The 19,986-nt window shown below is 44.6% G+C and overlaps 2 protein-coding genes across 31 annotated transcripts in view; both read right to left on the bottom strand.

The window, feature by feature from the left end:
• Positions 1 to 19,986, bottom strand: part of Sorbs1 (sorbin and SH3 domain containing 1) — a 259,137-nt gene that overhangs the window by 220,518 nt on the left and 18,633 nt on the right. The gene's annotated exons all lie outside the window — the stretch shown is intronic.
• LOC101598045 (U6 snRNA-associated Sm-like protein LSm3) lies at positions 1,682 to 2,012 on the bottom strand. The gene has a single exon (XM_045135014.1). It carries the CDS (start codon positions 1,976 to 1,978, stop codon positions 1,682 to 1,684), a length of 297 nt encoding a protein of 98 aa, XP_044990949.1. The 5' UTR covers positions 1,979 to 2,012.

The following is a 19,986-nucleotide window of genomic DNA, read 5'->3' as shown; positions in this document are numbered from 1 at the left end:
CAGGACTTATTCCCTTACACTGTCTCATTTCTAGTCATCAAAAACACTAGACTTAGAATTCAACAAGATCTGAAAGGGGGGGAGCCAGTGTGTCAAAAAAAAGGGGGGTTTCACTGACTTCAAAAAGACTTCCTAAATCCAGGCTTTCTAAATCCCAGAGCTACAGAGAGATAAAAAAGATGAGAGAACCTGGTCAGAGTCCCAAGACCAACCCAGTGGTCCAGCCTTTTCTTCTTTTTCTTCTGCCTATTATTCATGATTCCTCTTTTGTTTTTCTACTCAATACCATTGCCTGTATGTATGTATGTATGTATGTATGTATGTATGTATGTATGCATGCATGCATGCATGCATGCAGTGTATTTTTAGCAGTATTAGAGATTAAACCTAGGGTCTGATGAACATTAGACAAGCACTGTACCACTGGGCTATCCCCAGCCCTCTTAAAAAAAAAACAAAACAGGGTCTCACTACCTTGTCCAAGCTGCCCTTGAACTTACTCTGTGGCTTAGGCATCGAACATACAACCCTCCTGCCACAGCCTCTTAAGTAGCTAAGGTTACAGGCCTCTACCACCAGCCTTGGCTTTCAACATGTATTCCTTGAGCCCCTACTTAACATACATGTCTTCCTGTGTGACACTATGTCTATCAATGCAATGCCATCCACTGTACAAAGCATCTGACAGTTCATCAATTCTACCCTTTGGGAGTCTTGCAGAAAGTCTTTTTATGAAAAAACACCTCTGAAGAGAAATGTGGCCAAATGTTACTTTACCTTGTTGGGCCACAAACCTCAACAGTCCCCACACTCCACTCGCTTCCTGTCAATGCTGGAATCAAGGAGCAGCATGCACAAGCACAAAGTACTAATAAGGACTTCAGCCACAGTTCTCTCTGCATGACCACCTACAGGACACACAGGAGCCAATTTACAAATCTGGCAATGAGCTACTTGTTCAAGAGTCATATATTTAACTAGTGCTTACATGTGGGTAAGGTTCAGTCAGTCCTTAAAACAAATATGAGGCCAATTTCACGGTTCTAACTCAATGGAGAAGGAAAGCCTAACTCAAAGACATGGCCCACAGTCACACAGTGAGGTAAGTGGCAGCACCGAAATCAGGACCAGGGACTACAAGCAAGTATACTTCTCTCTCTCTGGTGGTGAAGAGAAGGAAGTAGGACTTCAGTATGTCTGGGGACCCTCTCTCCAGTTCTGGGTGCCCTCTCTTGTAAATGTAGATATGGCGGGCAGGAATGAATGCTAGGGTAGGAAGTCTACCAGCGTGAACACGTTCTCCATGGTTCTAACATGGCTTACCTGCCAAACCATTACTTGAGCTTTTCTTTCTTTTTTTTTTTTTTACCTTAAAAAATAAAAAAGGAAACCAAGTTTAATTTTAAAGAAAAAACAATCAGAAGCTGCCTGCAAGAACAATAGCGCAAACCAACTCCTGAAAAAGAGCACCTTGGTGACAACATTTATTGAAAGATTGAAGAAAAACAAAAATGTCATTTAGCTCAAGAAGTTGTAAGCTGCCATGAACTCATTTCAGGTGGGGGAGCCCTCGGGTCTTTGCTTACGATCAACTTGTTCGCAGGCTTCTCTCTCTGAATGTCTTGTCCATGTGAAGGGACAATTGTAGTCTCCTACTCTCTACACAGGATAGATCTTTGTTTCAGCCAACTCTCAACGGGGGCGCAACTAGTATGACCCCATCTCCCCAGACAAAGAGCATTGGAATATTCTGTTTTGTTGATTTATATGTCTCTTCATCAATTTCTATAGTAGTCACAGTTTCTTCTACATCTCCCAGTATCATATTCAAGTGTTGGTCATAAGCATGTAATGTACCTCGAAGCTCTCGGTCATTTCTCATCTTCACATAAATTCGTTCATCCAGGCTGAGCCTGATGAGATCCAGGGGCTCTTCTACGGTATTGGTGGTCTGTTGCTGATCGACGTCGTCCGCCATGTTCCCAGCCCCGCAGCCCTTTCTGGCGGCTCTCGAGAACGCTACTTGAGCATTTCTAAAGGAATGCATTCCTCTTACAAAAGATTCCAGTACAGAGATGCAAGGGCTGACCAGATCAGGCTGGGTTGCAAAGAAATAATCTGTACCATTTTATTCAAGTTCCAGTCCAAGATCGGTCTAGAAGTCTCAAGGTGCAAAGCTAATATTAGACTCTTCCCAGGCTGAGCAATCAGAGAATCATCAGCTTTTCTACTTTGCCCTCAGCTACATGAATGGAAGTGGCATGGCTGAGGCACAACCCCAAGCCCCCTGACCCAGCAGGTCTAGGGCTAAGCTCTACAGTGCAATGTCCCTAACACGGACGTGCAAGTATGGTACTTGGAAGAATGATTACAACAGGCAGTAGACGCTAACAGAAAAACAGAAAATAAAACCACATTCACAAACATTCCTACCACAATATTATATTACAATATTTTCTTGCAGTTTTTAATAAATTTTAGCACATAGTTGTGGCCACGGCTCATACACAATTCTCTTGTTTTTCATCTTCGAACCTCTACTATTGCTTATAAGGGCCACCTGCCTTTGGCATCAATGGCACCACTCCTTTTCCCAGTGAAATGGACCCCTTCCTCTTCTATGCCTCTGGACACAATTGAGCCACACCCCTCTAGAGTTTTATTACTTAGCTTATGTACCAGGCTCTCCCTATAAAGTACTACCCTTCCAGAAAAGTCTGGTTATAAGCTCTGATCATTTTTCACATAGTTGGCAGAACCAACACCAAAATGTTAGCAGGGACTAGGTTGGAACAGCAGCACATGACTGATTTCTTTTTGGCATCCTTCTATATATTTTTTGATATGGTTCCAATTTTTCTTTAGACAACATATAATGTCTCTCATAAATATTTAACTGATTAAAATAAAAGTTTCTTAGATTTACTATTGATCAACCATAAAATCATACAACCCGGGACTTCTGAGGCACTGGGACATGGATCAATACACCAATTTTAAATTTTTTTTTTAATATTTTTTGTTCATTTTTTATTTATTTATTTGAGTGACAGACACAGAGAGAAAGACAGATAGAGGGAGAGAGAGAGAATGGGCGCGCCAGGGCCTCCAGCCACTGCAAACGAACTCCAGATGCGTGCGCCCCCTTGTGCATCTGGCTAACGTGGGACCTGGGGAACCGAGCCTCGAACCAGGGTCCTTAGGCTTCACAGGCAAGCGCTTAACCGCTAAGCCATCTCTCCAGCCCTCAATACACCAATTTTAAAGTAACACAGTGGGCAATCCTAAATTCTACAAATAAGTAAGTCCTGGCAACTATAAACTAATAATGATTCCTGACACCATTATAAAGCAAATGGTTTGGGGACATTCAGAAAAGAGTGTGAACATTGGGAAAGGGTGTATTGGTACAACAAAGGCCAAGTGACTAAAAACCAACTTGTTTTCCCATGCAGTGGTTACCAAGTTGGTAGATAAGGTGAGAGGCAACAGATATCGTGCTTTTAGATTTCAGAAAAGTGTGCAAGGAATTCTCCCATGGTTGGTGAAACAATCAAGTGATTTGTACTACTTTTTTAAAATTAATTATTTATTTGAGAGAGAGAGGCAGATATATATATAGAAAGAGAATGGGCACACCAGGGTCTCTAGCCACTGCAAACCAACTCAAGACACATGTGCCACATTGTGCATCTGGCTTTACATAGGTACTGGGAACTGAACCTGGGTCCTTAGGCTTTGTAGCAAACACCTTCACCACTGAGCCATCTCTCCAGCCCCATCTGCACTACTTTCTTCCTAAGCTAGTTGACAACTACCTCCACTGAGCATGCAATACTCCCTTGGGCCACCATCATACTTATACATATCCCTCATAAACTTAATAAACTTCACTGAGCTACCTGTCTGTTTCCTACTATCTAGGAATTCACTAACATTGGTCCAAAGGCCAAACCCAACCCATCACCTGTTTTTGTAGTTTTACTCCTTTCCATGTTGTCTAAGGTGGCTTGGGCACTAAGGGGCCAGTGTTCACTGGTTACAATAGAGTATAATGAGCTGAAAACGTCTCCCTTGGAGCTACTTAGAGAAAATGTTTGACCAACTCCACAAGTAGCTAATTATCAACTTTCAGGCAGAAGGCAGACTTCCATCCTCTGGGTGCCCTAACCACTCGTACAGTGCCTGGCATACAGTAAATGCCCGGGAGTAAGTACATAAACATTGGCATCCTTAATGGCTTGATGACAGGCTAGAGAAAGGTTGCTGGCAGTCTGACAACAGATTCAATTCTTAGCCAAACCCTGCCCAAAAGCTTTTTTAACAATGACTTGGCAAAAGTCATAGTAGGCAGGCTTATCAGATACTCAGATGGCACAAAAGTGGAAGAGGAGCTAATGCTACAGGTAACAGACTAAAGACTCCAATGTTCTGGACAGCAGAGCTTTCTGGGCCCAAAACAAAGCCAACTGTGCAAGCGCAGGCTGGGGGCCTTTCTCACTTCCCTGAGTCCAGACCTGCCCTGGCAACCATTCACATGAAACACAGCAGGGCACTGTCGCTGACCGCAAGGTCCATCGGAGCTCACAGTGTGGGTAATGCAATCTTCTACTTCAGCAAAAGTAGGACAGTGTCCAGTTCAGGAAAAGCCAGGAACACTTCCACTGCAGGCTGCTGCATCAGGCCACAGTGAGGACACAGCACAGTGCCATGCATCTTTAATCCCAGCGCTCAGGAAGTTGAGGTAGGAGGATCATTGTGAGTTGGAGGACAGCCTGGGGCTACAAAGTAAGTTCCAAAAGTCAGCCTGGGATAGAGTGAGACCTGCCTCAAAAAAAAAAAAAGAGTATATGTTTTAATGAACTCCAAAAACATGATCTAACAGCTCATATAAAAATAGTCCCTATTCCATTCATTATTACCTAGTTATGAGATAACCAACACAATCTGTTTCTTTTTAGTATATATTTTGTTTATTTTGTATATTTGTTTAACTTGCAGTAATTCTCCTGTCTCAGCCTCCTGAGTGCTGGGATTATTAAAGGCATGCACCATGACTTCAAGCTAAAATGTAAGCCATCATCTCTGGGATGAGCTGATAGTTTGGTTTGCACTCTACCACCGAGCTACAGCCATCAACAAGACCTATTTCTTATGGATCCTTCCAGAAGTACTACATATGCACAAGCAAATAAATACCTATCTTCCTCTCCTTGTAGGGTAAATTGTGGCACTCTGTAAACACAGTTCCAGGCGTGCAGAATCCCATGCCAGCACTCGGAGCACTGCCTCATTGCTCTGTGGCTACACAGTCCTTGAGTACACAGAAATTCTCTACTGGTGTTTAGGTTATTCTAGTTTTTCTCTACTTCACAATGCTATAAGGTGTGCATATACATCTTTTCTCACACAGATACTCCTATAGGACAAATATCTAGAAGTGGAATTTCAGGAACATAAAGAGGGCATATTTGTAATCCGAATGAACATTGTCACATTGGACACTGCCCTTTAAAATAGAGTAAGGAGGCTGGAGAGATGGTTTAGTGGTTAAGGTGCTTGCCTGCAAAGCCTAAGGACCCCGTTCAACTGCCCAGAACCCACGTAAGCTAGACATACAAGGTTGTGCATGCACACAAGGTGGCACATGTATCTGGAGTTTGACTGCAGTGGGTGGGGGTCCTGGTGCACCAAGATTCTCTCTCTTATGCATGCGCTCGCTCTCTCTCTCATAAAAAAAAAAAAAAAAGTTTTAAAAGGGCTGGAGAGATGGCTTAGCAGTTAAGCGCTTGCCTATGAAGCCTAAGGACACCGGTTCAAGGCTCAATTCTCCAGGACCCATACTAGCCAGATGCACAAGGGGCACACGCATCTGGAGTTCATTTGCAGTGGCTGGAAGCCCTGCTGCACCCATTCTCTCTCTCTCTGCCTCTTTCTCTCTCTGTCACTCTCAAATAAATAAATAAAAATAAGCAAAGAGAATTTTAAAAAGCAATAAAGGGCTGGAGAGATGGCTTAGCGGTTAAGCGCTTGCCTGTGAAGCCTAAGAACACCAGTTTGAGGCTTGATTCCCTAGGACCCACATTAGCCAGATGCACAAGGGGCGCATGCCTCTGGAGTTCGTGTGCAGTGGCTGGAGGCCCTGGCGTGCCCATTCTCTCTCCCTCTCTCTCTCTCTCTCTCTCTCTCTCTCTCTCTCTCTCTCTGCCTCTCTCTCTCAAATAAATAAAAATAAACAACAAAAATAATTTTAAAGCAATAAAAATAAAAAGAATATGCTTAAAATGTTAAAGAAAAATTAAAAGAGAGTAATAGGCAAAAATAAACAGCATTTTCCAAAAGAGGAGGCTGAAGGTTGTGCCCCTGAAGGAAGCACTAAGGAAGCTTTGTGTGGAGAAATGAGAGCCTGGGAGGAAAGTGAGCAGCCCTGGCTCACATCAGTAGATTCAACCTTCTCCCTGTGTGCTTAACACCTCCTTGACATTTATATACATCAACCAGTGACTAGTTCCACAGCCCCTGGGATGGACATCCTTAACCCCACGCATATGAGGAAACACAGGTCAGAGTCCTCTTGCCAAAGGACACAGAGGCAGAAAGAAGAGAATCTAGACTCAAACTAAGCCAGCAAACGCTGCAGTCTTTGCTCCTCTCCCCACAACCCTGACCCTGCTGTTAGGGGCCCTGGAGGACAAACAGCACTCTCAGTCTTGGCTGCAGTACCCGTCGGCTGGTGCACAGGCCCTACCCCATTCTTTCAGCTACCTCTTCTGGGAACAGCAGGCATGGCTCCAACATGGCCCTCCTCGGGTGAAGCCAGAGTGCGCACAGGCTGAGAACTACTGCTCTAGCCTGTAGCAGTTGTCAAACTAGGGCAAGCATCACATCTACCGACCTAGTACCTGTAAGTCTGATTTGGGGGCCCTGCCCCCTGAGTTTTTGAGTCAACAGGTCTGAGTGTAGCTGGAGAACTTGCATTTCTAACAAGTTCCCAGGTGACGCTGATGCCACTGGACTAGGGACCAGGCTTTCAGAACTACTCTCTGGTAGAGAGAGCTGCTGCTATGCTTGGTAATTAGCAATTAACATTTTACAAGGTGCATTATGCCAATGAGCTTGCACTGCAAGTCCAATGGGAAAATGTGCTCTATAAAATGATGTGAAAGCAGAAACTCAAATGTCACATCCAGGTCTTGTAGACTACATGTGGCATGAAAACCTTCATTTATGTATAACTTCTTTGGCTATGCACAGGCCTTTTAACTATCCTCTTTCCACCATGCCAACACCAGAGTCTAAAACCCAAGCAAGGAGGAACCTTTCCATTCTATCTTCGTTTACTCTTATTCCTCCTGAACCTGAAGCAGAGTCACTGTTAATGCACATGCTTGAACTAAAGAATCAATCAAGGTGTGAGACATAGGTGCTAAGGGAGAAAGGGTAACACAGGGTGACTTTAGTTCCCATATGAAAGAATTTCTTGTTTTTTGTTGTTGTTATTGTTGTTTGTTTGTTATACTTTGAGTAAAGAAGAGGTTATTTATTGAAAAAGTGAAATAGCCCAGAGTGTTATGGCAAGTATGCTTCAGATTTTGGCCAGTATCCAAAGAGATAAAAAGAGAGAAAGGAAAACCGGGTGAATCCCAGCACTCAGGAGTCAGAGATAGAAGGATCACGGTGAGTTCAAGGCCACCCTGAAACTACATAGTGAGTTCCAGGTCAGCCTGAGCTAGAATGAAATCCTACCTCGAAAAGCAAAGGAAAAAAAAAACAGAGAGAGAGAGAGAGAAAGGAAAGATTATGCTTTTTTAGTTAGAACTCAGAAAAGCAGGCTTAACAGTGAAGATCTGTAAGCAACCATCTGGTTTTATTTGAGACAGGATCTTGCATAGACCAGGCTGTCCTCAAACTTAACATATATAAGTGAGGATGACGTTGAACCCAGACCCTCCTAGCTCTACCTCCAAAATGCTGGGATTACAGGCAAGTATCTCCACGCCCCCTTCGTGTTAAGGGGCTGGAAAGATGCCTCAGCAGTTAAAGGAACTTGCTCATAAAACTAACTGCTCTCGTGAGTACAGAGCTCCTATCGTTGAAAAGAAACAAGCAGAAGCCAACAGTTCAGTGACAGAAATATCACAGAGCAACTACATTCTCCAAAACAGTGTGGTCGCCATCCATCTCAACTAACATTTTTGCAAAATTAAATTGAACGTGTGTGTACTCCAACAAAGAGGAAATGCCTTCTAAATCCTTCTTGACTCTTGGTAAACTAGTCTACCAAGAATTTCATTACATTAGGTTTATACCAATTGCTACACTTCCATGTCTCTGTTTTCTTGGACAAAAATAAAAAGATTTGTTCACCAATCTCTTGGGATTCTCTATCCAACTGACTGGCAAATAATAAACAATGAAGAGGCATATCAAAGTACTTAAAATGCACACAATGCCTGCCTTTGCCTCCTCTGCCATTCTGCACTGCAACTAATCCTGCATCTAATTGATATTTCCATTAGCAAAGAACCAAGGGCAAATTCAAAACCACATTGATCTACCCTTCCAATTCCATGCTTTTACCAACTAAATAACTTGCCTAAAATAAAAGCACATTCAACTGACATCTACTTACTGTGCAGCTACTCTGAGCAGAGACTGCACAAGGCCCTGAGGAAGGTGAGGAAGACTCAGCTGAGCTCCACCTCCTCAATGCCACCCTGTATCTCCACTTCCATAGCGTGCAGATAGCTCTGGATTCTCCCCTTGCCCCCATTTATGTTAAGGGGTTCATCACACTTTACTAATGTGAACCTCTGTGTTTACAGACTTCAACAAGGAAAGCCATGACACAGAATAATAGAAACAAGAGTGAATCAAGGTCCAGGACAAAGTTCTTAACTGTTAAGACCTAAGTCACAAGGTATCAAAGTTTTGATCATGATGAGCTAGAATACAGAGCTGAACCTAGTCAAGCCCTCACCTCATAACAACCTGGCACATGGATAATTAGAAGTGAGCCTCAGAGTGTTTCTTAGACAACGGCTTCTGAATGTCACCAACACTATGAGGTCTTAGAGCTCTTGGGAGATTTCTGAAGGGAAAGGATAAGAAACTAGAAAACTCTCCCAGGTTGCTATCTAAAGATATTTATTTACTTTGGACATTAGAAACCATTTCAAGCTGAGAGTGGTGACTCATGCTTTTAATCCCCAAACTCAAGAGGCTGAGGAAGGAGGATCACCATGAATTTGAGGCTAGCGTGGGCCAGCATGAGACTATGCTTCAAAAAAAAAAAAGTTTCCAGACACAATAACAAAAGATAAAAACATATGCAATAGATAATAAAATATTGGAAATTTCTTTGAAGAGCTCCACAAAGATGGCAGAGTAGAAACACTACAGCAAAATTGTTTGTTTTTTCCCAAGGAGAAAAGAGCCTCTCTGGCTCCAGTGTTAGACAATGCACTGCCCTCTTCTGAATGCAGGGGGCCAGGAGAGAATGGCTCAAAAAACATAGGCAGTCAAGCTCCAAAGCAGAGATGAAAGGCTGAGGTGGGCATTTCTTACAGTGATTGAGCTCATAAGGATTCTGACAGTCACATTCAGGTGCATGTTAACAAGGTGTTTTCCTCCTTAAGGAATATAAGAACCAGCCATCAGAATAGCTCGTAAGCACTCACTGTCAAGATTCCAGACACCTCAACTGTAGATAAGCTTTCTGAAGACACCTTGCAAGGACATCACAAAGGCTGATTATTTTCCAGTTCCTATGAACAAAGTCTGAAGGGATAAAGGATTAAAGTTTAGAATCATATCATCCCAAACTTAAACCATCTAGGAGTCACACCCTGGCACCAGCTAACTGTAGAATCCCAGGCCCCTCTCCTACAGACACTGACTGCATGAACGGGGAGGAAGTACCACTCCATACTCTGCAGGTCAAGGAGCAGCCTCTGCCATTCTAAGGTAAGTGGTTCCTAGACCACCTTTAGAGAAAGGTCCAATAGGCTATTTATATAACTGAGAAAAATGAAGGCCAATGAAGTGACTTGCCCAAGTCCAGCGTCCTAAACCCACTCTTATGATTCAGCTATGGTTTTACTATTCCCCAAAAGTTCATGTGCTAGAAACTCAGCCCCCTGTGTGGTGCTGCTGGCGTAGTAGAACCTTTAGGAGGTGGGGCCCTGTAGAAGGTAATTAAATCAGAGGGAGGGCCTCCACTTTCATGAGTAGGCTAATGCAAGTCTCACTAGAGTAGTTAGTTCATAAGAGAATAGGTCGTTATCAAAATGCCAACCTGCAGAAACCACTGCAGAGGAGATGGCAGAAAGAATGCGAGAGACCCAGGGTGAAGGAGACAGACCCTGAGGATATGCAGCACCTACCAAAGCAGAGATACAGGCTCCTAAGAGCTCATCGCTGAAGTAGACTTAAAACACACCCACCAAGGCTCAGGGAATTTTGCAGAAGAGGGGACAGAAAGATTGTAAGAGTCATAGGTTGGGACGTCATGCCTAGAAGCATTGCCTCCCCTCAACAACTGACTGCTGCTCCCACAACACATAACTCCCAACCCCATGGAGAATACCAGCAACCCCACAGAGGTGGGCCCCCAGTGGAATGGAGGCAGGGAGGAGGGAAAGGATGGTACCAACACATGATGTGTCCATACTAAGTATGTGCTTAACTTAAAAAAAGAAGAAGAAGAATGCAAGGACTAAAGGATGGGAGGAATGCTGTGGAATGACGTCTTCTGGACACAAAGTGGCTGTTACAATCAAGACACAGTGGCTGACAGTACCTACACAAGACCTGCATAATATGAGGGCAAAAAAAGATCTAAAAAGTAGAAGAGGGGGTACTTGGAAAGAAGAAGAGGTTCAGTGGAGGCAATTGAGAAGAGAGAAAACCAGGGTGGTGGCAAGGGATTACGATCAGGGTACAATGTGTTTATCTATGAATGCTGTCAATAAAAACTTTAAAATTAATGCACCCTTTGATAGCTCATCTGGTAGAGCAGAGAGCTGTAGTGTGAAAAAAAATATTTTTTTTTTAAATAAGACTACATTGAGAGTCCCAAAATAAGTAACTGAAAATGCCAGCCTGGCCCTTCCTAGCCTTTGTTCCTGTCTCACCATGATTCCTCACCTGCTCTCACCCTTGTGATGACATCCACCATGCAGCCCTCCCCAGAGCCAAACACATGCTGGGGCCATGCTCTTGAACCTCTATCACTGAGCTAAATAAACCTCTCTTGTAGTCATAGCACACAACCTTGTATATTTTGTCATAGCAACAGAAAAATAATTAAGGTATTAATTGTCAGATCCATAAAGAAGAAACCTAGAAGAGTAGATGCCTGACATTATAATCCAAATTACTGAAGTGCATGATCAACCCCTTGGTAGCACAAAACAAGCTAGCACCTTAATCAGCCCTCATCAATGAAAGGGTCTGCAAAGGGTCCCTGCAGAGGAAGAATGGTAAATATCAATAACTGGATGGAGCAGGGCCTTCTGTTGCCACAGACCTCTGTCCACATTCCAATCCACTGTCGCCTGCACTATTTCCTATTTGCCTCTGACAATGAGCACCTGCAGGCAGAATGGACATGGGCCCTCTCTGCAGCACCCCTATCACATGACAGGTTTTCATGAACGTTTTACTGCTACCCGCTGCCTGGAACACCTTACAAGACGCTGCTCCACCTTGCACACTTCCCATCTAGCCTAGCTGCAGCTCAGATGCCACCTCCTCCCCTAAGACACATCAGGAGTTCCCTTCTACCTCTCCCACAGGACCCTGGACATGCTGTTAGCACTTACCACACTTCTTTACAATCATCTTGTCTGCCTAGGAGATGACTCCTCAAGGACAATGGCTTTTGTCTGTGAAATCTCAACCCCAAAATAATTTTGCCATGTCAAAGTTATGCTATAAATGCTTTACAAAGTGTTCAATAAATAGGAGATAGGTGGGGAAGGTGGAATGGAAACTGGCCTTCAGTCTCACTCAGAACTCAGATGTGATTCACTAGCAGCAGGGGGTATCTATTACTTCCCATATATTTGGAAGTCAAGACACCTTCTCTCCAGACATCAGCGTGGTGTTGGCTGCCCTACTATTGTTCACATACATACCCACCTGTGATCCACCTATCCAGCACACATTCCCCTTCATTCACCTCTTCTCCCAGCTCTTCGAGAGCTTTGCAAGTTCCTAGGGCCCTTACCCAACCAACATGCCATATCTTCTCTACTGCAAACAGGCACTTATCCCTGCCACTTCTAATTCATTATCTCCCATCGGCTTAGGGAGAGGTGGCAGTGTCTCTCCCAAGACATACATCAAAGGAAGGACTCCAAACATGAAGGCCAGACAAGAGCTTTTTATGCAAATATGTTTTTGCTTTGAGGAGAGGTCCAAACCAGACTTTTGTCCTCAGCAGCTCTGCTGAGATCCTGAACAATGGGCAAGAAAAAGCTCGCAACAAGGGACAGCCACACTGACCTCTCAACGCTGACGTGCCACACCCTGCAGCCCCACCTTTGCATAGTTCTACAAGGCTGTCTAAAAGTTGGGGCTGGAGAGATGGCTTAGTGGTTAAGCGCTTGCCTGTGAAGCCTAAGGACCACGGTTCGAGGCTTGGTTCCCCAGGTCCCACGTTAGCCAGATGCACAAGGGGGTGCACGCATCTGGAGTTCGTTTGCAGAGGCTGGAAGCCCTGGCGCGCCCATTCTCTCTCTCTCCCTCTAACTGTCTTTCTCTCTGTGTCTGTTGCTCTCAAATAAATAAATAAAAAAAAATTAAAAAATTAAAAAATAAAAAAAATAAAAAATAAAAGCTGGCTCCACTGTTTGCCTCTCTGATGTCATTCACCAAGCTGCCAACCTGGACCTCATTTTATAAGTACAGAAAACATTCTCAAAGGACAGAGGGAGAATGAGGGTCCACTGGGCGGTACCCAGAGACTCTGCCATGCGGGCCACATTTTTCACTCATGTTCCCAAATGAGCTGGGTTGCCCTACACTCAGTCAGAACCTCCCACTTTCAGAGACAAGAACCCTTTAAGGTCTTCCAAGAGTTTTCTCTCCTCACATGTTAGTTGCTATATAGAAAACTGGATTTCTGATTCCTACTTGTGTTTATTACATTCACGAGATTTTTTCCTAATACCCTGAGAATGACTCCCATAGGAAACATTCAGCTCCTTTGGCACTTAGGTGGCACTGAACCCCCTCTTCCTGAGCGCCTTCCTTCAGGGGCATAACAAGGCTGGTGGCTGCTGATAAGCAATGAGACAGTGTGGAAAAGCAACAGAGCTAGCAGTCAGGCAGACTGCCATCCTGGCTCCAGCACGAACAAGCTGCGCAGTCCTCCTCAGGCCACGTCTCCTTCCGAGCCTCAGCTTCCTTATCCATAAATCATGGGTAGTAAAATCAAACTGAAAAGGGTAGTGTTAGAATTTGAAATAATCAGAAATTATGCACAAGCATATAGGGCCCAGGAGCTCATGGGTTTAGTCCCAGACAAGTACAAAATAGAATCTGATTTTTTTTTAATTCCACCTCTTTTAGACACAGATAATTTGGAGGCAGAAGCTAGGGTGGTCATAAGCCCTCAGCAAGGATGCTACTGATGTTCAGCTAAATTGATATAGAATGCCCTAAGTTACCCTCTAAATATTTATCTTTATGTCCATGTAGTAATGCTACCCTCACTTGTGATTAGAAAAGCTTCTTTTTTCAGATGGTGGTGACCATTGGGGTGACTCAAAACACATCAAAGTGCTGAGAAGAATGTTGAGCACTGAGACATCTTTCTCACATCCCCAAGGCTCAGGAACAATGGTGGAAGAGGTGACATTAAGAATGTAAGAGCCAGAGCCAGGCATGGTGGTGCATGCCTTTAATCCCAGCACTTTGGAGACAGAGGTAGGAGGCTCACCGTAAGCTTGAGGCCACCATGAGACTACATAGTGAATTCCAGGTCAGTTAGAGCGAGACCCTACCTCAGAAAAAAAAATAATGTAAGAGCCAGGGCTGAGAGATGGCTTAGTGGTTAAAGCTCTTGCCTGCAAAGACCAAGGACCCAGGTTCAATTTCCCAGGACCCACATAAGACAGATACACAAGGAGGCATGTGCATCTGGAGTTCATTTGCAGTGGCTGAAGGCCCTAATGTGCCCATTCTCTTTAAAGAAAATGAAAAAAAAAAAAAAAGAATATAAAAGCCAAAGGAAGGGAAGGAGTGCTTTGGAATACTGTCTTCCAGTGGCCATTATGTTCATGACCTCACAGTGGCTGATGCTACCTAGACAAGTCCTATATAAAATGAGAGTCAAAAAAATGATCATATCATAATAGAAGAGGGACTTGTTGGAAAAAATAAGAGATTCAGTGGAGGGGGGCATGGAGGAAGGAAAGCAATGGAGACTGGTAGGAGGGGATTATGATCATGATATATTGTTTATAGGTACAGAAATTGTAAATTAAAAGTTTAAAAATACACGTGGTGTATTTCACTCATGCCCTGAGGATTCTTCCCATAGGAAGTGATCAGAAAGACCTCCTGCCATGAATAATTGCAGTCAGAGATGAGCAGTAAGAAATGAAGAGGGCTGCTTTGACACTTGAGGTGTCAAAAAAGACGACTGCTCCCTTAGGGCTAAAATGGCCTCTCACACACCTCACTCCCCACTCTCCTGACCTCCATAACCCATAGCATTATCTGAGACTCAGCAATGGACCCCGCTGAGCCTCATTTCCTCAGCTGCACAGCACAGATAACCTTCCCAGCAACCCTGACTGCACAGGACACCACAGCCAATGTTCTCTGGGTAAGCTCAGCCACCACATGTGCCCTGGCTTCTGGTAGGAGCCTTGCCAGCTTCAAGTCCAACTCCTCCTTTCCTGACAGAGCCTCTATTTGTTTGGGTACTGGCTCTCTTTACCATAGAGTAAAGCCACCCTATGTCTGGAATCACAGAATGACTGGCATAGGAAGACATATGACGTTACTTCAGATGGTGAGGTATGATGGGAAGACTGTTCCAGGTACCTCAAGAATCCTCCTGACTCCTGAAAGAGAACACCAGCATCAATCTGTATCCTTCAGCCCTTGATGTGTGTCTGATGGACGTGTGTGGAGATGCCACCCTAAGTCCAGGCTGCAAAAAGAGCCAGTGCCAACAATAGAAAGGGTGGGCAGGAACTGGGGACTTACTGCCATCACTGAGCCACTGAGACAGTCAACTCCAAAGCCCACCCTATGTCTGGATAAAACGGCCCCAGGCACAAGTCCAGGGTACAAAACACAGTGCCCTCTACCTGAAACCACTCCTGTTTACAAGATAATGAACTGCCCTATCGCCAGACAATCTGGCTTGGGGGTTGTAACCTGCAGCAGAAATATCCAAATAGAACCTGCATAACCAAGGGCACACGTCAACAAGGCACATCCACCAGGGGAGAACGTGCACCAGTAACAGCACTGCACAGGGCTCTTTTGCCCTTTAAAGTTTAAGAATTGATTTAAGAGCATGCAGACACCCAGAGCAGAGCCAGGCACACAGTCAGTCTGCTAAACATCAATCCAAAGTGGACTTCCCAGAGAAAGACCTGCCCACCTCCCTACTTCCTGTGAAAGCTTCTGGGGAAAGAACAGATGAGGGCAACAGAGGGGAATGTGAGTTGTTAAACAAATCTCACCTCTTCCTCCCATGGGCTACTTCTGCACAATTTTAGGAAAGCAGCTGCTAATATTTGGCCAAAAGCCTCTTCCATGACAACCCAACAGTGCTGAGCCTCCACAGCTGGTGACATCACCTGGGCCCTGGTGCTGTGCCAACCTCAGCCCTCAGCACAGAGGCTCAAGGCTACACAGTGGTCATCCTCATTCTTCCTGTGGCTTTTTAAACTGTATTAAAAGGTCAATTTCCTGGACTTGCTATTTCTTATCCTGGACTGATCACCCCTGTGGCACCAGGAAGTTACAACGGAAACTAGAGTTGCTAGAAGATGAAAGAAGGAGCTGCTGGGTCATCAGGCACAAGGGTCATAGCAATCCCCTTCATTCCAAGGGGAACTAAGACCAAAACAGGGGCAGGCCTCAGGGCTCCTGTTCATGCGGCAGTCAGAATGAGGGGGTGACTTTCCCTACCATGGTGAGGCAGATGAAAAGGTAAAAAAGAGGATAGAGACAGCTTGGGTTGGTAGGAGGAGACTCAAGGGAGAAGCAGATACTTAATGTAGAGACGCCCTGGCAGGACACTAAATCAAGAAGGCCAGGGGCAGCAAAGAACATCTCACCTGTGCTTTTCAGGTTAAAACGATTGCAGCTAGGTTCCCTCATTAATTTGTGCTTTCTCACTCTATTCAATAAATGCATGAGCGACTACTAAATGCAAAGGACGAAACCAGAGCGTGCAGTGACAGGGCGAGATAACAGAAAGCGCCTGGACCAAAGAGTGGAGATAAGGCAAGTGCTAAAGCAAGCACCTTCCAGAAGGTCCTCAGCCTGCCTAACCAGGCTCACAGTGGCCAGGCCTTCCCTCTGTGGCTCCCAGCACCCTGCGCCTAAAGGTACTAAGGCAGCTGTCATATGGCTCTGTCCGTGACAGCTCACTCCTGCCCTCTGACTTCTGGAGCACAGTGCATGTCACTGTCTGCGTCTTCATGTATCTAGCACAGTTCTAACAATTCTTGGCATCACTGAACATTGGCTGATGAAATGGGTGGCTGAGTGGATGGATGACACAGATGTCTGGAGATGCCAAGGAGTTGTGGCCAGAGAATCAGGAAAGCCTCTGTGAAGGGCTGACACGTGTGAGCTAGCCCTGGAAGGCTCACACAAGCACAGATGAAGGAAGGACCCATCTCCTCCAAAATGCCTCATGCCATGCTGCAGACAACGCTGGTGCCTAATAGTGCTTCCTGGGTGAGTCCACTACCACACTGACCCAATCTAAAGAAAAAGCTGCCCACAGTACCATGGCCTTGGTGATCTTTCTATGCAAACTGAAGGCAGAGGCAACTGTTCACCAATGTCTATAAACACTGCTCCCAAAGACTGTAACAAAATTAGGACACTCCATTTGCACTGATAAGGAAAGCATCCAGGGCAAATTAAATGACTACAGCAATGTATGTCACCTTTCCCCTTTATGCATGAACCCACTTGGAGAAATCTTGGAAGGTCATACAAACAAAAGTGATTACCTATCTATTGGGTAATATATCATTTATGCTAGGGAACTTCTGAGAGTAAAAGAAGATGTTACAGGCTGGAGAGATGGCTAAGTGGTTACAGGTGTTTGTGTAAAGCCTTATGACCATGTAAAGCCAGCACAAAATGGTACATGCATCTGGAGTTTGTTTGGGAGTGTTCCTCCCGTCTCTCTTTCCCTCCCCCCCACCAAATAAATTTTAAAAAGAAAAGAGAGAGAGCCAGGTATAGTGGCGCACACCTTCATCCCAACAGTAAGAAGATCATAAGTTCGAGGCCACCCTGACACTACATAATGAATTCTAGGTCAGCTTGGGCTAGAGTGAGACCCTACCTTGAAAAACTAAATAAATAAATAAATAAAAAGAGAAAGAAAATAAAGAGGATGTCACTATCTATTCACTGGTACAAAGAGCATAAACTAAAATTGCCCTGAGCAAACTGGATTATATGCTCACTTCATCTAATGTAAACTGGGAAGACATAGATACAGACAAATGTGTACTGAAACATACACATTTCTATAGTGTTCTGATTTCCAAACTACATTTGTATTAACTATCTTAAAAGTGAATAGGGCTGGAGAGATGGCTTATTGGTTAAGCACTTGCCTGTGAAGCCTAAGGACCCCAGGTTGAGGCTCGATTCCCCAGGACTCACATAAGCCAGATGCACAAGGTGGCATATGCATCTGGAGTTTGTTTGCAGTGGCTGGAGGCCCTGGCACACCCATTCTCTCCCTTCCTCCCTCTCCCTCTCTCTCTCTCTCTCTCTCTCTCTCTCTCTCTCTCAATCTGCCTCTTTCACTGTCTGTTGCTCTTAAATAAATAAATGAAGAAAAATTTTTAAAAAGTGAATAGCCTGTTGAAAGGAGAATTCAGCCTCCTAACACTCTCACACAAGAAAGTCCATGTGGGAGAACACAACCCTGACGACTGTCCCAGGCTTGAGACTGAATAACCCACCGCTGGCCACACAACCCTTTCGCAGAGCCCAAGAAAGCAGGCTGAGAGGAGAGAGCAGTGCATGGCCTAAAAAGGCTGGGGTCTATGCAGGGCCAGCTGGGATGAGGAACACTGGGGAATATAAACAGTGTGAGACAGACATAAAGCAGCTCAGGTTTTACAAAATCATGGCAACAAAGTGAGATTGATTTGGGACTGAATTAAGCTCTTTATATTGTTTCTACTTAAAAAGGAAATGTATTGACTGCAGTCCTCCCCACATTTATCTTTCCTGACATCAAGCACATTCATAACCTATTTCAAATTCCAAAGAACAATGTTGGGCTTAAGAAAGTGAATAGCAGTGGACTTTGCCAGGCCATTTGAGAGACAGCAGATTCTCTTGACTTTTAATTGCTTAGGAAATGGGCATATTGTAGTCTTTCTTTTCCTTATCAATCATAACTTCCAGTTAGAAAAATGCTTGTCTGGTTGCCTAAACATGAGATGGGCCTCTCTTTGGAAGAGCTGCCTTGCAGCACTTTGAGAGATCATGTGGGATGTCATTCAAAACTGAAATCTCTTTAATAACCATCTCCTACTTCCAGGCATTGCTACAGGTTCTTAGGCTCGGGCAGGGCCTGAACTGCCTGCCTCCAGACTCCACCAAGTACTGTGGGCAGTGTTCTTCTAAACCCTGATTGACTGTCGCCCACCGGGACACCTTTGCAGGCTCCACTCCACACCATCCTGTTGATTGCTGGGCCATGAAACATCATCCAAACGGGTCTCTTGTGACAGCGCTCTGTTAATAAGAACCCTGGGACAACTGGCAAACCACACTAGGATTTAAAACCTCCTAAATAAAGGATAAACCCAATCACTTTAACAGAGTCTGAATCCAACTCTCCAGCCGCCGTTTGGCCCCAGCTAGTCTCCAATCTTCTGCATCCTGATCACAGCGAGCAGTCCATCACTACAAGCTGAAGTTGTCCAGCACACCTCGCGCTTTACTATCTCTCTGCATCTGCTTACATCATCCCCTCTTCCTGCCTCCACCTACTGCCAGTCTAAAATGCCTCCCTTGTCCATCCATGTATGTCTAAACTCTACCCTTCTTTTAAGATGCAGATTCCTCATTACTGCAACAACTCAGAAAATATTTACTGATTGCTTATTATGTGTCAGGTAGATGATAAGCAAAACTAAAAACCTACCACTTCTCATGGAACATAAATTTATGAATGGGTACCCACTGTGGGCATACCACTGAGATACCCAGGCCTGAGGATGGACAGATTAATACTCTGCAGAGTAGACATACTCACCAACCCACACAGCTATGCGCTCCTTGAGGACAAACAAGAGACCCTCCCACACTGGCTGAACACTGGATAAACAACTGCTGAGGGAAAATGTGAAAGAAGCTTGCTTATTTAATCTGAAGTGAGTGCAGTTGGTTGGCTGGCTGGTTGGTTTTATAGTGCTAGGAATCAAACCCAGGACCACAAGCAATCTAGACTACCACTGAGCTTATATCCCTAGACCAGCCTTCTCTGACACTTCTGATTGTGAGTAACCATAGCATTAATCTAACAGGAAAGAAGGCACATTTAGCTAGATCTGGATTACTCACAGGAAAGTAGATCAATCAATTCTCATCAGCCTGGATTGACCCAAACCTACAAATCACTGGCTGTAGCTCGTGGCCCTCACACACCCTCCATTACCATCACGCAAGGCCTCTGGGGCTCTGGCAGTGAGGAGCACAAACTGACAGAACCAGTCCAATGCAGCATAAGTCCTTGAAGCTAAA

The sequence above is a fragment of the Jaculus jaculus genome, chromosome 1 (assembly GCF_020740685.1).
Source record: "Jaculus jaculus isolate mJacJac1 chromosome 1, mJacJac1.mat.Y.cur, whole genome shotgun sequence".
In the NCBI taxonomy this organism is placed as follows: domain Eukaryota; kingdom Metazoa; phylum Chordata; class Mammalia; order Rodentia; family Dipodidae; genus Jaculus; species Jaculus jaculus.
The sequence above is the reverse complement of the archived record's forward strand: the minus strand, read 5'-3'. Positions and strand labels throughout refer to the sequence as shown.

Excerpts from the sequence above, each read along its gene's own strand:
- LOC101598045 (XM_045135014.1), bottom strand. The coding sequence starts at position 1,978 with ATGGCGGACGACGTCGATCAGCAACAGACCACCAATACCGTAGAAGAG.